Genomic DNA, 14,507 nt, shown 5'->3' with positions numbered 1-14,507 from the left:
TTCACACTTCCTCTTTGTGTTTACCATTTCTATTTATCTTTCTTATGTCTTTCTGCCTTTTGGCCTGTCTCTTTGGGAAAATGCTGGCCTTTGATTTTGTATGGTTGATTGTTCTCAGAAGCATGTGCTGCCCTGGTATTACAGTTAACTTTGTTGTGCTGTTGTTGATTGGTGTTGAGTAGCGCATGACTCATAGCAGCCCTATGAACAAAAGACCTGAACCCCTCTATAACTATCTATTGTTCATAGAGTTTCCAGAGGCATGTTGTTTAGGAAATGGATTTCATAGTTCACTTTGTTTGTTGTTGTTAAGCACTATTGAGTCACAGGCGACTCATAGAGACCCTAAGAACGAAAGTCCTGGACACCTCCTGTGTAACTTTCGTCCTTTCTCCAGGTTCATAGGGTTTCCAGAGGCAAGCTGTTGTGGAAGTGGATACCACTCCTGCTTCCAAGCTTGTTTTAATCGGGGAGCTTCACCAAACACTGTCCACCATGGTTAACCATTCTCGCATCTGACTCATCAGTGTCACAGTGTTTGGCTTCACACCAACCACAAGTTACGTCTGTATAGCAAATGGACATACCAGGGTTACACGACCTAGAAGAATGTTTCACCAAAAACAATTAAAGGCAGGCCCGAGGGCTGCGGAGTAGAGTCACCCACCTTTGGCTTGTAAGAATACTTTAGGGGTTTCATTTGCATTTTTCCACCTTCAGTCCAGAAACCAGTTTAGATGAATCATCGAAGACTCATGGGGTATTCTGACCGAGACAGTCTATCCTCTTGAGCCACAAGGAAGAAGGTGTCCTAGGACTCAGCTATAGAGGGCAGCCTTGTTCCTTTAAAATCTGATGTGTCTATAGCAACTACACCAGGTCTCTGAAGGTCAGGGGCAGTGTCCCACTAATCAGACCTACAGACTTACCATCTCTGGAAATAGCTTTAGAAGAAAGGCCCACTAGACCTCACTCACTCACCAGAAGTCTGGAACTTCATCTCCAACAGTATCTCCAGGCCTGGATCATACCCCATTGTTGCCATCACAGTAGCTTCAAGGAAAAATTGAATGAAAGGCAGCTCCCTGAGGCAATGTAAAACCAATGAGGGTGGGGTGAATGTATCATCAGGTAGGCTGGCCAAGAACCAACCCCTCAAGGCAGAGGTCCCTCCCTTCAGAGACCTGCTCATTGTTTGGTGGAGAGTTGAGCCACAGAGGTGAGTTCAGTTCTAAGCTTAAAGGGGAACTAAGGATCATTTTAGGATTTTCATCATTCTTTCAGATGAATAATGAAGGGACAGCAGAAACCCCATTTTTTTATAAACCCCCATTAGTACCAGAAGCAGAAACAGGCCATAAAAATTCTTAGCTTAAGGCAAACACGATTGCCCCGGGTAAGACCTTGCCTGTCCTTGCAAGGTAAAGGATTAACTAGAGTCTATGTGACACAGAAGGAGTAAAGACGGGCAAGTAGCCAGTCTGTCAAAAGTCAACCCAAATGACTAATTCCCCAGCCCACCAACCATGATCACAATCCCCCTGCCCTAACAGGGGCACTCAAAAGAGGTATAAAAGCAAGTGGGAGGGGAAACTCGGGGCTTTTTTCCTTCACCACCTTACTGAGGAGGGAAAAAGTCTCCATGCGTGGAAATAATATAATAAACGCTTTTGAAATTTCAGACGTGCTTTTAGATTTCTTTGACGGGCATTTATATATATATTTGTGTGCATGTACCATCAAATCAGATCTGACTGGTACAGGAGGAGCTTGTCCCTCCTTCCCCAGCAGAGCTTCTGGTGGATTCGAACCATGCACCTCTGGGATTGTAGTTGCAGCTCCTTGCCACTAGGCCACCAGAGCTCCCCTTTTGACGGGCATTTCATGGGCAGAATAAATAATTCTAGTTTTGTCTTTATTATTTTGAGTTTTGTTCCACATTTTCCTCCCATTTCATTCAGAACCTCCTACTGTGATTTCCTTCAAGTGGTCAGCAGTAGCAGTTGGACACCATCTAGTTCTTTTAGTCTCAGGATGGTGAAAACAGATTTACACAGTCTGTTAGTCCCTTGGATTAATTGTCTTTGATATTCCTCATTCTTTTTGTTATGGGCAGAAAGAGATAAATTGTTGCACCTTAGATGACTCATAAGTTTTTTAAGACTTCATTCACTATTCCTAAAAGTAGGATGTAAAACATTATCTTTGTAGTCTCTATTCTTCCAACTGACCTTGATGTCTCTCATGACCATGACCCTGTACTCACAGGCCAAGCAAATCATTCCTTCAAGGTGTTTGACTAAGAAATATTTACAATTTTTTTTCTGTTTGTTCTAATATATACATGAATATATTGACCAACAAAGACAAATAAAAATTTAGAAATATTATTTGCAATGGTGTCTCTTGAGACTAAGGTGCGTCTCATACAGGCCATGGTCTTTGCAATCACTTGTTATGCATCAGAGAGTTGGACAATGACAAGGGAGGATAGAAGGAGAATTGATGCCTTTGAGATTTGGTGTTGGAGATGAGTATTGAGGGTACCATGGACTGCTAAGAAAACAGATTCATCCTGGAGAGGAATAAACTGGGATGCTCCTTGGAGACAGGGATTCTGAGGCTTCGTTTGACATTGTTTGATATGGTCATGTTGTAAGGAGAGACCAGTCCTTGGTCCTTGGGTAAGGACTTCATGCTTGGGAGGGTGGAGGGCAGGCACAGGAGGCGAAGGCCCTCTAGGAGATGGATTGATTCGGTGACTGGGTTAATAGTGATGGGTGTGTCGGAGACAGTGAGATTGGCACAGGACAGAGCAGAGTTTAGGGCTGTTGTAGATAAGGTCGCTATGAGCCGCAAGCACTTGGCACATAACAACAACAAACCTATTTATGGGCTGGAATCCAGGTTGGAAGTCATCTGGGACAGCCAGATTCTACAGAGGTTTTTTTCTGGTTCTGGTGAGGATTAGGGTGGAATGTTGACTCACTGTTGGTTGTGAGTTGATTGTATTCAGCCTCCTATTTGAAAATGCATTTGGTCAGTAGTATGGGGCTGGAATCTGAAATAGTTTGCCTCTAGAAGCTCTATAAATGTGGAGAAATGATGAAAGTTATACAAGTGGCCAGGTCTTGTGTTCATAGGGTCGCTATGAGTAGTCTACGACTCGATGGCACCTAACATGCCTATATATAGGACATGTGTATAGTTCCTTTCGCCTCTCCATACTTGCTCAACTTGACTGTCTGCTGAAGGTGATAGCCTGATTTTTAGCCAAAAGTGCTTCAAGCCATTTTCACTTTCCACAAGTAAGATTATATCACCACTATATCACAAATTGTGAAACAATCTTCCTCCAATCCTGATACCACAGTCATTTTCATATAGTTCAGTTTCTTCAATTATTTGCTCAAGACATAGAATGAATAAATATGCCAAAACAATACAATTCTGATCTAGAGCTTTCATAATTTTAAATACTTTAGTATCCTCTTGGCCTATGTACAGTTTTCTCATAAGTGTTCTGGATTGCCATTATTTGCAATGTTATCGATGATGAATTTGCATAGTCAATAAAATACAGGTAAATGGATTTTTTTCTGGCATTATTTGCTCTTGGCCAGCTATGATATTCCAAGATCAACAATGATATCTATCCTTCCATGTGCTCTTCCGAATTTGGTTTTTAAGTGTTGTGGTTGTTTTTTGTTTTTTTTTGAGGTGTTGTTATTTCTTTTAATTAATACAAGTCACATCACTTCACTGTTATTGCAAATAAATTAAGAGACAACAATTCTAGAGGTCTCCACAATACTTTATCACCCACAAAAATAATAGAAAAGGATGAAGCCTTTCACCATCTCAGCCTTTGGTTTTCTTTTGATCTCTGCCACCCACATAAGCATGTACTTCCAAAATGGAACTCCATCTTCAGATCTTACACTAGTTGGGAATCTAATTTATTAGCTTCTATTAATAACAGAGCAAAGGGATCCCTGAATTAGCTGAGGAACCTGGATAAATCTTTAATTTCTACTTCATTTCAAGGCCCATGCTTTCTTTAAAAAGCTGCAAGCAAATGAGGTAGAAAGGGCAGAGGCACAAAATGGAAACCAGTGGAAGGGCCAACAGTATGACTCCCAAACCACCAATGGACAACCAGCCTCCCAGAGCTGAAAATGCAAAAAGCAGTGTGACTCCCAAGTAGCTGTGAGGAGTCTATGCCTTTAGCTTCTTCTCCAGCATGGACCACAGGGCAAAGATCTGGATGGCAAAGGTAACTATGATGAAAGCACATAGGGACCAGGGCAGGTGCGAGGTCAGGCAGACACAAGCAAAGACGGGCATGTTCAAGTACAGTGTGCTGGATACTATGGCAGCATTGGCACCATAGTTGATGAAGATGAGGTGGCCTAGCAGCATGAAGACTGACATGGCATAGATGGTGTCAGGGTCTTCAGCACTAGTGAGAAGCCACACATAAGGAGAAAAGTGCAACAATGAATGAATGGAATTCCAAAAATCTCTGTAGATGTTCACTGAAATTAATAATAATAATAAAAAAATTACGATAAAAAAAAGTGATGAAAACCAGCACACTTTTCAGGTCTGCCCACTGGGTCTGCCCCACTCTTTTTGCACCCTTCACCTCCATCAATGAAATCAAACAAAGCATACCCAGTGAGGAAGCTAGGCCTGTCCCAAAAAGCCACTGAGGGGCCAGGGGACCCTTGTCCATATACCACCAGATAACCACAAAAACACACACTGCACAGCTACTGAATCACCACACTGGACTCAGACTCTAATCTTGTTATTTACTGGCATAGATGCTTTTTTGAAGCGCTTCCAGGGAACAGCCGAAACACATAATTATCAGGAAAGGGCTGTCGCTCATTTAAGACCTTCTGCTACCTGGCCTCCTTGGTGTTAGTTTCTGGCTGGTAAACAAACAAATTATTGTTCCCCAAAACTCAGGCCTGTTCTATCTCCCCAGAAGAAGTCCAGGTGGTCCTGGCTCTATTTGAAGTTTTGAAATAAGTCTTCTCTGGCAATTGCATGCTGTGCTGTAGTTGATAGTCTACTGACCTTTCTTTGCTTCCAAAGGCAGCAACCCAGGCCAGGCCTGCAATAGATGGGTTTGTTCACTGAGGCAGGGCAACACTCCAATTTCCAGCACGCTGGTTCCCAGGGGTGCGAGGCCAGGGGGAGTTGGCCACGCACCTCCTTCCTCATCTAGGGCGACCTGAATCTGGGTTTGGGGTTTTGTTTGTTTGTTTGTTTTGTTTGTTTTTTCTTTTAATTTCTGGAAGTTCCCTGTACTGTCAGGTACATACAGGTCACCTGAAAATGTTTTGAATTATCATATGCAAACTTGACCTATGTGCTACATAATTCAGTAATTTTACATTATAGTGGATCATCTTTTTTTGAAACACCTTCCATTGATCTGTTGGTTGGCTGGATAACTGTCTTCTGAATTTCTTGGAATAGATGAGTTAATCCTTCCAGCATTACATCCATTTGTGGAAATATCTCATCTGGCATTCTATTAATTTTCTGGACATTTATTTTTCCCCAAAATTTTCAGTGTGCTCCAATTTCTTCCTTCCATACCTTGAATACCATTGGTTCTTGATCATACAATACCTCCTAAAATGTCTGAATGCCAACTAAGTCTTTGTGGTACCATGACTGTGTATTCCTTTCATCTTTTTTTTGGTGCTTCCTGAATTTAGATTTCGCTTTATTTGCCTCCCCCTGAAGAATGTATGCAGCATTCTTCTAAATCTAAACACAACTTCTAAATATCACTAAAACTAAATGTGTATGTTCAGTACAACCTACATTTTTTTGAGTATTTAAACGTGTTAAGGACTCAGAGACCTGAATAAAAAAGCTGTTTTCACACTTTTACTTTGTGTCAATTGTTTAATCAGGTGGTTTTTACCCTAAATTAGATAAATTTTACTGAATAAAAATGGTGAACTTAGAAAAAATGAGAGCAGAGAGTCAGGCTTTAAGGTTGAGGTCCTTGGGAACAGTTCATCAGATGCAGAACTAGTTGAAAGGATCTCAGGGAAATGTGAAACTGAGAAATGAAGAAGGCAGAAATGAAGTATAGCAATAAAGACACGACCTGGATACAACCACAGGCTGTTTCATAACTATCCTTAGAATGGAATAGCAACAGGATCAGGAGATAATGCTCTCCTCCCTTTCTGGGCTAGACCAATGAACTATGCATATCGAGAATTCACACTGGTGAAATTACCACAATCCTCACTGATTTAAAATAAAGTTTGCTTCCGTGAGTTTGGGCTGAAAACTCAATCAAGAAGCTATTAATAGTAATAATCTTTCTCTCTGACAAAAGGAATGTGTTTGAAAATGAAGATGGAGGGAGATCTTAACTTTGTATGGGATGTTTGAAATATATGCCATGAAACCATATTGATGAATAACTGGTCTAATTTTTAAATAAATAAGATTCAAAAACTAGCCCTAATATACAAGTAAAGTTTAAAATAAGAGCCATTTAGATGCCAGGGACTGCTCATAGAAATGCTCCTCTCTAACATGCCCTTGCCACTTGCCACTTTGGAAGGTACAGGGCATCTCTAAGATCCTCAGCCACCTTTAACAGAACATTTGCACCTATGATTTTGATTTAGACACCCATGTTTTATTTTGTGGCTTAGAAAAAAACACAGCAGAACATATACCATTTCAATAGTTTCTATATTGACAATTCAGTGACTTTGTGCAACTATTCTTTCCCTTTTTCTCCCGAGTTGTCCCTCCATCATTAGTATAAATTCAGTGCCCCCTAAAGTTCCTGTCTAGTCTTTCAAGTTACTACTGTCCGTTACTACTGTCCTATATGGTTCACAGTGCCCATGGAAGGCATTTTTACTAGTTAAGCTTAAACTATGGTTTGAGTTTAAGAAGATATCAGAGGACGTTTCTAAGTTTTAAAAATTTCCTTAGAGCTGGATTTAATAGATTTATTCTTTGCTGAATGTTTTATGACCTTGATAGAAAAAAAGTCCATTCCATATCCAAGCCTCTGTTTATGCTATCCCACTCCAACTAGAATTCTCTCATCTGTATTACTCATGCATATGAGTCCAGCTCACATTTCACAGTAAATTTTATTTTCCTTTAATATGTGAAGCTACCATCACTATTGCTAGCTTCCTTACCACTTACCTACAGCACTTATCTTGATTTTACCAGTTTACTGCATTGATCCTAAAATATATACAAGATAGAAACCCAGATAATTTCTACCTCTTTTTATTTTCCCAAACAATTGTCTATAGGTTTGTACAACTGTTTTTCAATAAGCACTCAATTATTTATTAATTTCTAGAAATTATTTTCTTTTTATTTTCATTATTCATTTGTACATGCCTAATAAAAACCCTGTTTGAGGCATATTTCAATGCACTAAGTATTCCCATCCTTTAACTTACCAGCATTGTATTCACAGAATGGACTATCACCTCAACATATGGCGTCAGGATGTTAAAGAGGAATCCTGGTGCTAGTAGATGGCGATGCTGGAACCACTTGGGTCCATCGAGAGTTAATAGCCCTTGTCCTTGAAAAAGAAAAGAGAAAACCTCATGCTATTCTATCAGATAACATACAGGAAAGATGAAGAACATAGATATCATAGAAGGATTATAATGCACAAGTAGCTGTGAAATACCAGAATAGTGATGATATATTTAAGACTAAGGTGAACTTTATCTGGTGGCTTAGTGGTAAGAGCTGCACCGCCAACCAAAAGGCACACAGTTCGAATCCACCAACTACTCTGCAGGAGAAAGATGGATAATCAATTCCTGTGTGGTTTACTGTCTCTGAAAGCCTGCTGGAGGGTCAGGTATGGGTTGGTTCTGACTCAACAGTACACAACAAAACCAAGGTAAACTCTATGTTTGTATCAGACATGGTTATATTAACATTGTGAGAAATATCCCAAGTTTTGAAATCTGATAAAATATCAGTGCTAATCCTGAAATCAATTATTATAATCAAAGAGGAAAAAACTTGATACTAGATACCTTGCTTTGATTTGGGAGTTTTCTTCTTATTGTTGTTATGTACCACTGAGTCGACTACAACTCATGCACAGTATATAAACACAATAGTTCTGAACCCTGCTCTATCTTACTGTCTCTGACATACCTCATTACCCCACCTATTGTGTCAGTCCATCTCATCTGAGGTCTTCCTCTCCTGTGCTGCTCCTCGATCCTTCCAAGCATGATATCCTTCTCCAAAGACTGGATTCTTATGGTTATATGCCCAAAGTACGTGAGACAGTGTCTCAAAATCCTTACTTCAAAGGAGCAGCTTGGCTTTACCTTCTCCAGGACAGACCTGCTAGTTCTCTTGGCAGTTCATGTTATGTCCAATACTCTTCTCCAGCAGCACAACTCAAAGGCATCAATTCTTCCACCAGATGCTCTACCGGGGAAGGAGGGACAATCTCCTCCTGTACCAGTCAGATCTGATTTGATGGTACACTCACACAAAAATAATAAAACAAAAAAAGTTTTTTTTTTAAAAAGCCATCAATTCTTCTGTCATATTTGGTTATTCTCGAGCCTTGATGCATAGCAAGCTACTGTGAAGACCATAGCCTGGGTCAGGTGCAACATAATCTCCAGACTGACATCCTTGCTTTTTAGCACTCTAGAGAGGTCTCTGACACCAGATTTTCCTAATGTAATTTATATTCATTTATATTTATTTTAGATAATGTAATTTATCTTTTAATTTCTGACTGCTGGTGCCAGGATTGTTGATTGTGAAACCAAGCAAGCTGAAATTGTAAACAATCTCAAGCTTTTCTCTGTGTAACATGGTGCTGCCAACTGGCCCAGTGGTGAGAATCTTCATTTTCTTGATGTTGAGCTTCAATCCATGTTGCAAACTACAGTACTTGACTCTCTGCACCAAATGTTTCAGATCTTCCTCAGTTTTGTTTTGCTTTGTGGGTTGTTCTTGGTTTGTTGGTTTTGGTTTTTTTTTTTAAATACAGGTAATATTTATTTTTGTTTACCTGATGAAATCAAGCCTGTAGTCCCACTTTACATACAAGGTAAATTTTTAACATGTCAGGTTGTGTCATCATCACCTGCAAAACATAGGTCTTTAATGAGTCTTCCTTCAATCCTGGTGCCACTATTTTCCTCATAAAGTCCAGCCTCTTGAATTATATGTTTTGCATACAGATTAAAAAGATATGGAGAAAGGACACATCTCTGAGTCACTCCTTTTCTGATTTTGAATAATGCTGTGTTTTCTTGCTCTGCCTCCTGTTCCAAGTATAGGTTTTACATGAGGACAATCAGGTGTTCTGGCATTCCCATTCTTTTAAGGTTAGCCACAATTTGTTGTGATCCACACAGTCAAATGCCTTTGCATAGTCAATGAAACAAAGATAGACATTCCTCTGGTACCCTCTGCTTTTGGCCAAGATCCATCTAACATTGGTGCCACAGCCTCTTCTAAATCCAGCTTGTATTATCTGGGAGTTATCTGTCAATGTACCGTTTCCATTGTTTTTGGATTATCTTCAGCAGGACTTAGTTTGTATGTGATATTAGTGATATTGTTTGGTAATTTTCACACTGTTGGATGGATCATCATCATCTTTTTTTGGAATGGGAATAAATATAGATCTCTTCTAGTCAGCTGGCTATGTGATTGTCCTCCAGATTTCCTGGCACAGCCAGGTGAGCATTTCCAGGGCTGCATCTGTCTTTCGAAATATATCAAATGATATTCCATCAATTCCTGGGGCTTTGCTTTTTGCCAATTCCTTCAGAATAGCTTGCGCTTCCTTCATCACTGTTGCCTCTTGAACTTAAGTTGTTTCATGAAATACTTCTGTGTGGGCCAGCTCTTTTTGGTACAGTGACTAAATGTACTCCTTCCATCTTCTTTTGATGTTTCCTAGATTATTCAATATTCTTCCCATAACAACCTTAAGTATTGCTATGCAAGGCTTGAATTTGTTCTTCTGTTCCTTTAGTTTAAGATATGCTGAGAGAATTTGACCAAAATAAATTGTTCAAACATAAAGAAATATCAGATCAAAATTAATTCAGGAATTGCTTTTCTTTTACCGTAAATTGCAAATCCCTTTTATCCCCTCGTTGGAAGTCAGTTTTAATAAATTTAAATTTAAAAAAATATGTTTGACTGTAAGGGCAGAGACCACTGAGTGCTCACACAGAATCATGAGCCGTGGTCCCTTCTGGTAAATGTATGTTGTTGTTGTTTTTATGTGCTGTTGAGTCTCCTGTGACTCACAGTGCCCTCATGCACAATAGCTCTGAACCCTGCCCTGTCCTTAGCCAGTCTCACTGTCTCAAATACACCTTCCCCCATTATTTCAGTTATTGTGCCAATCCATCTCTTCCAGAGTCTTCCCCTCTAGCTCTGTCCCTCCACCCTTCCAAGTATGATGCCCTTCTCCAAGGACTGGTCCCTTCTGGTAACATGCCTGAAGTATGTGAAATGGAGCTTCAAAAGTTTTGCCTCTAAGGAGCAACTTGATTGCTTTCCTTCTCCGGGACAAATTTGTTATATTTGTAGATCCTGGATAGTTCAAGTCTTTTCTCTAGAAATACAACTCAAAAGTTATCAATTCTCCTTCTGTCATCCTTAGTCATTCATTGTCCAGCTCTCTGATGCACAGCAAGTAATGGCAAAGACCACAGTCTGGATCAGGGACACCTTAGTCTTCAGATTGACATCGTTGCACTTTAGCAATCTGGAGAGTTCCCTGATAGCAGATTTTCCCAATGTAATTAGTCTTTTGATTTCCTGACTGTTGGTGCCAAGAAAGTTATTGTGGGACTAAGCAAGCTGAAATTATTAAGCATCTCAATCTTCTCTCCAGTTATAATGATGCGGCCAATTGGCCCAGTGGGAAGAATCATTGTCTTCTTCATATTGAGCTTCAATTTATAATGAAAATCTCAATAATGTACCTTCTGCAGCAAACACTTCAAGCCCTCCTAATTTTTGGCAAGCAAGGTTGATTCATCTGCATAACGCAGACTGTTGAAGAATCTTCCTCCAATTCTAACGCCACACTCCTCATAAAGCCTGGCTTCCCAAATTATTTGTTCCACATATAGATTGAAAAAGTATGGAGACAAGACATATCCCTGATGCACTCCTTTCCTGATTTTGAACCATGCAACGTTTCCTTGCTCTCTTCTGACGACTGTTTCTTAGTCCAACTGTAGGTTTCTCACAGTCTGGTGTTCTGAAATTCCCATTCTTCTCAATATTAGTCAGTTTGTGTATAAATATAGCTGTCTGAAAGTAGAGTCCTGACATAAGTCTAACATTCATATTGAAATGTAAAGTTGCCTTTTCTAACAGTAAATCATCTAACCTTATTGTTGATCTAACTATAAGTCTTAATGGAGACATTCTTTTTCTTTGAGGCTTGGCAAGTGGAGGATTGCATAATATATTCCCAGAGAGTTTTCCTATCGGGTCAAAGTGATACAAGATATGTTAGCAGATGCCTAAAGAGTCCTGATGCCCAGCATGAATGAGAAATCTTTACAATGAACTCTCAGAAACCAATATGGGTTGAGAAAGCATTTTTAATAGTAGATTAACAAGGGGAGGACCCCATATCTTGTCATTGTTCTGTGACTATCCTTATAATAAATGGAAGAGTGGGCACAGTTACATACCCTTAAACAATTATATAACTCCACATAAATGTTATTCACAGATCCCTGTGACGTGTCTGCTTTTGGGCTTTGACTCTCCTAATTGTCTTTCTGCCACATGTAATTTTGTGTTTTTAATTTCCTGCTCCACCTGTACAAAACATTTTCTTCTTCATTGTCCAGTAGTGAGAGCATCTTCATTATGTGAAATTTGGCATCTTTTAGCTTGGGATCATCACTATCCTGCTCTCTTGTTTTTACTTTAAGTAGACTTTATGAAGTTGCTTTATGACAAGCACTAGATATTACAGTAATTCCTGAAACCATGTGTCTCATTTAATCCTTACACTATCCCAGATATGTGACTATCATCATAATATTCAGAGCTAAGTTAAGGAAATTGAGTGATTGAGCACCTTCTCCAAAATCGCCCTCAACTAGTCAGGACAGAAGAGGAAAAGAAGACTATGATATGATTTACATATAAGTGGCTCTGAATTCAAAACTATAGATTTTTTTTTCTCCCCTAACATACTACTTTTATTTAACTACTGGGCTCAATCTACGTGTTCAATGAATACTTCTAAACTATTCTTTAGAGCAAAGTATTAGTGATTGTGTTCATTCAGAAACTTGATGGAGGATCTCATGATTGGAATGGACATGCGTGCAGTGAATTTTAGCTTTATAATCTCCTTTGTCCAAAATAAAGACTCATTTTTCTAAGGCAATACTTCTTGATTGGACCTAAATGTTAGGCCTTTAAAACAAATAATAGCATCAGTTACTAGCTCTGAAGGCTTAGAATTTTTTTATAGTTTTGTTCTTAGCATTAATTTTTATGAGCTTTTAGGCTTCTGGGACTTAAATATTTGTAAGCATGGAAATTGTACATTTTCTCTCTGAAAATTAGGCTAATGAAGTAAGGTATGGTTCAAGTTCTGCATATGAAACACATTTTTCTATTAAAATTGTTGTTATGTGCCATTGAGTCTCTTGTGACTCATAGCAACCCTATGTACAACAGCCCTGAACCCTGCTCTATCTCTTGCCAACCTTGTCATCTCTGTCACACCTATCCCCATTACTCCAGTGACAGAATCAATTCATCTCATTGAGGGTCTTCCTCTCCTGCACTATCTCTCCTCCTTCCCAAGCATGACGTCTCTCTCCAAGGACTCAGACGGAGCTTCAGAATGCTTGCCTCCAAGGAGCAGCCTGGCTTCACCCTCTCTAGTACAAACTTGTTCATTCTCCCGGCAGTCCATGGTATATTCAATACTCTTCTCCAGTACCAAAGCTTAAAGGCATCAATTCTCCTTCTGTCATCCCTAGTCATTGTCCAACTTTCTGATGCATAGCAAGTAACGGCAAAAATTACCAAAAAAATTAAAAAAAGATTGTCCAAAGTTTAATCTTCCAATTTTCTCCTTTTTCCTTTTTCTAAGCTTCTTAGTAACCAGCCGACTTTGAGATATTATACTTTTTTAAAAAATAAGAGTGACCTACATACATGCACATAGAATAACTGCTCAGAATAAACATAAAGTTTCTTTTTTTAGTTATGTATTTTTAACTCTTTATACTTCCCTTTTAGCCTTTCCTTTAAATATCTTTCAGTCTAAAGCTACTTTAGCTTAAATAGTTGAATTCAAATTTGAGCTGCTTTAGAGTGCTTTCCTGTAGAATGAAGACATTTTTAGGCAAGAGTAGAAATCAATTTTTATTTGAGTGGTGTGTCTCATTTGCACATACATACCAACACATGAGCTCAAGAACCTGTTTGGGAACTGGGACTTGGGATCTGCAGGAAATAAAAGACAGCAATATGAGAAGGAAATGATTAGTTAGTGTTGGCATTTGCCTAGACTAATTACAAATAATGAACATAAGGAAGTCCAACGCTTACTTCCTGTAGCTGTTGGGAAACTCAGGTTGTGGACTAGGGGCTAGAGAACAGTAATCCCTGTAGGGCTGAGAGGCAAATAAACCCAGATCCTCCCTTTATTTACATTCTTTCCAACAGAAACAGAGGTTTCCAGAGGGTTGCAATGTTTCTAACGTAAAAGTTCTTATAAGTTGGCCACCAAGTTAATTCTGATTCACAGTGACCCCAGTTGTTATAGAGTAGAAGTGCCTCATAGGACTCTAGAGACATAGTCAATAATGTATTGTGCTGCTAATCAAAAGGCAATTTGAATCTCTGGCAGTTTGAATCTACCAGCTGCTCCTCAGGAGAAAAACAGGCAGTCTTGTTTTGTTAAGATTTGCAGTCTTGGAAATTCAATGGCAAAATGCTATGAATCAGAACCAATTTATGGCAGTGAGTGTGAGTTTTTAATCTTAATGGAAGGAAATCATCAGAACTTTCCTTGCATGGTCTGCTGGATAGATTCAAACTGCCAAGCTTTACACTACCAATCACACACAAACTGTTTGAACCACCAAAAAGTATATCATATTCTTTTGGAAAACAAATTAAAGCTGAGGCCATTAGGCACTAGAGAGTAGAATACAAATGCATCTTTAGGTCTGGTAGACCTAAACCTGGTAATGTCTGGTGGACCTAAACCTGGCAATGTGGCATAGCTCTTGTTCTTCAAAAGGTAAATATGAACCCATCTTACTCAGTGTCTCCCTAACCCCAAGGACAGTCCCATTCTACAACAGTGGCATCATGTAATATTTATCCTTTTGTGACTTGGATATTTCACTCAGCATAATGTTCTCCAGAGTCAACCATTTTGAATAATATTGCATGAGTTCAATAATGTATACTGCACTGAA

At 39.2% G+C, this 14,507-nt stretch overlaps 1 protein-coding gene and 1 pseudogene across 1 annotated transcript in view; both read right to left on the bottom strand.

Annotated features, from left to right (window-relative positions):
* The window catches only part of LOC102863247 (cytochrome P450 4X1-like), a 102,770-nt gene that overhangs the window by 51,488 nt on the left and 36,775 nt on the right, over positions 1–14,507 (bottom strand). Inside the window, exons 3-4 of the mRNA XM_006902914.1 lie at positions 13,480–13,524; positions 7,479–7,606 (exon numbers count right to left, since the gene is read on the bottom strand). Coding sequence (XP_006902976.1) covers positions 7,479–7,606; positions 13,480–13,524 — 173 coding nt within the window. The remainder of the gene's footprint in view (positions 1–7,478; positions 7,607–13,479; positions 13,525–14,507) is intronic.
* LOC102864466 lies at positions 4,001–5,235 on the bottom strand (annotated as a pseudogene).

Source organism: Elephantulus edwardii, unplaced genomic scaffold (genome assembly GCF_000299155.1).
Source record: "Elephantulus edwardii isolate Elephantulus edwardi_28Jun2011 unplaced genomic scaffold, EleEdw1.0 scaffold00471, whole genome shotgun sequence".
Lineage (NCBI taxonomy): Eukaryota > Metazoa > Chordata > Mammalia > Macroscelidea > Macroscelididae > Elephantulus > Elephantulus edwardii.
This window is presented reverse-complemented; position numbering and strand designations above follow the sequence as displayed.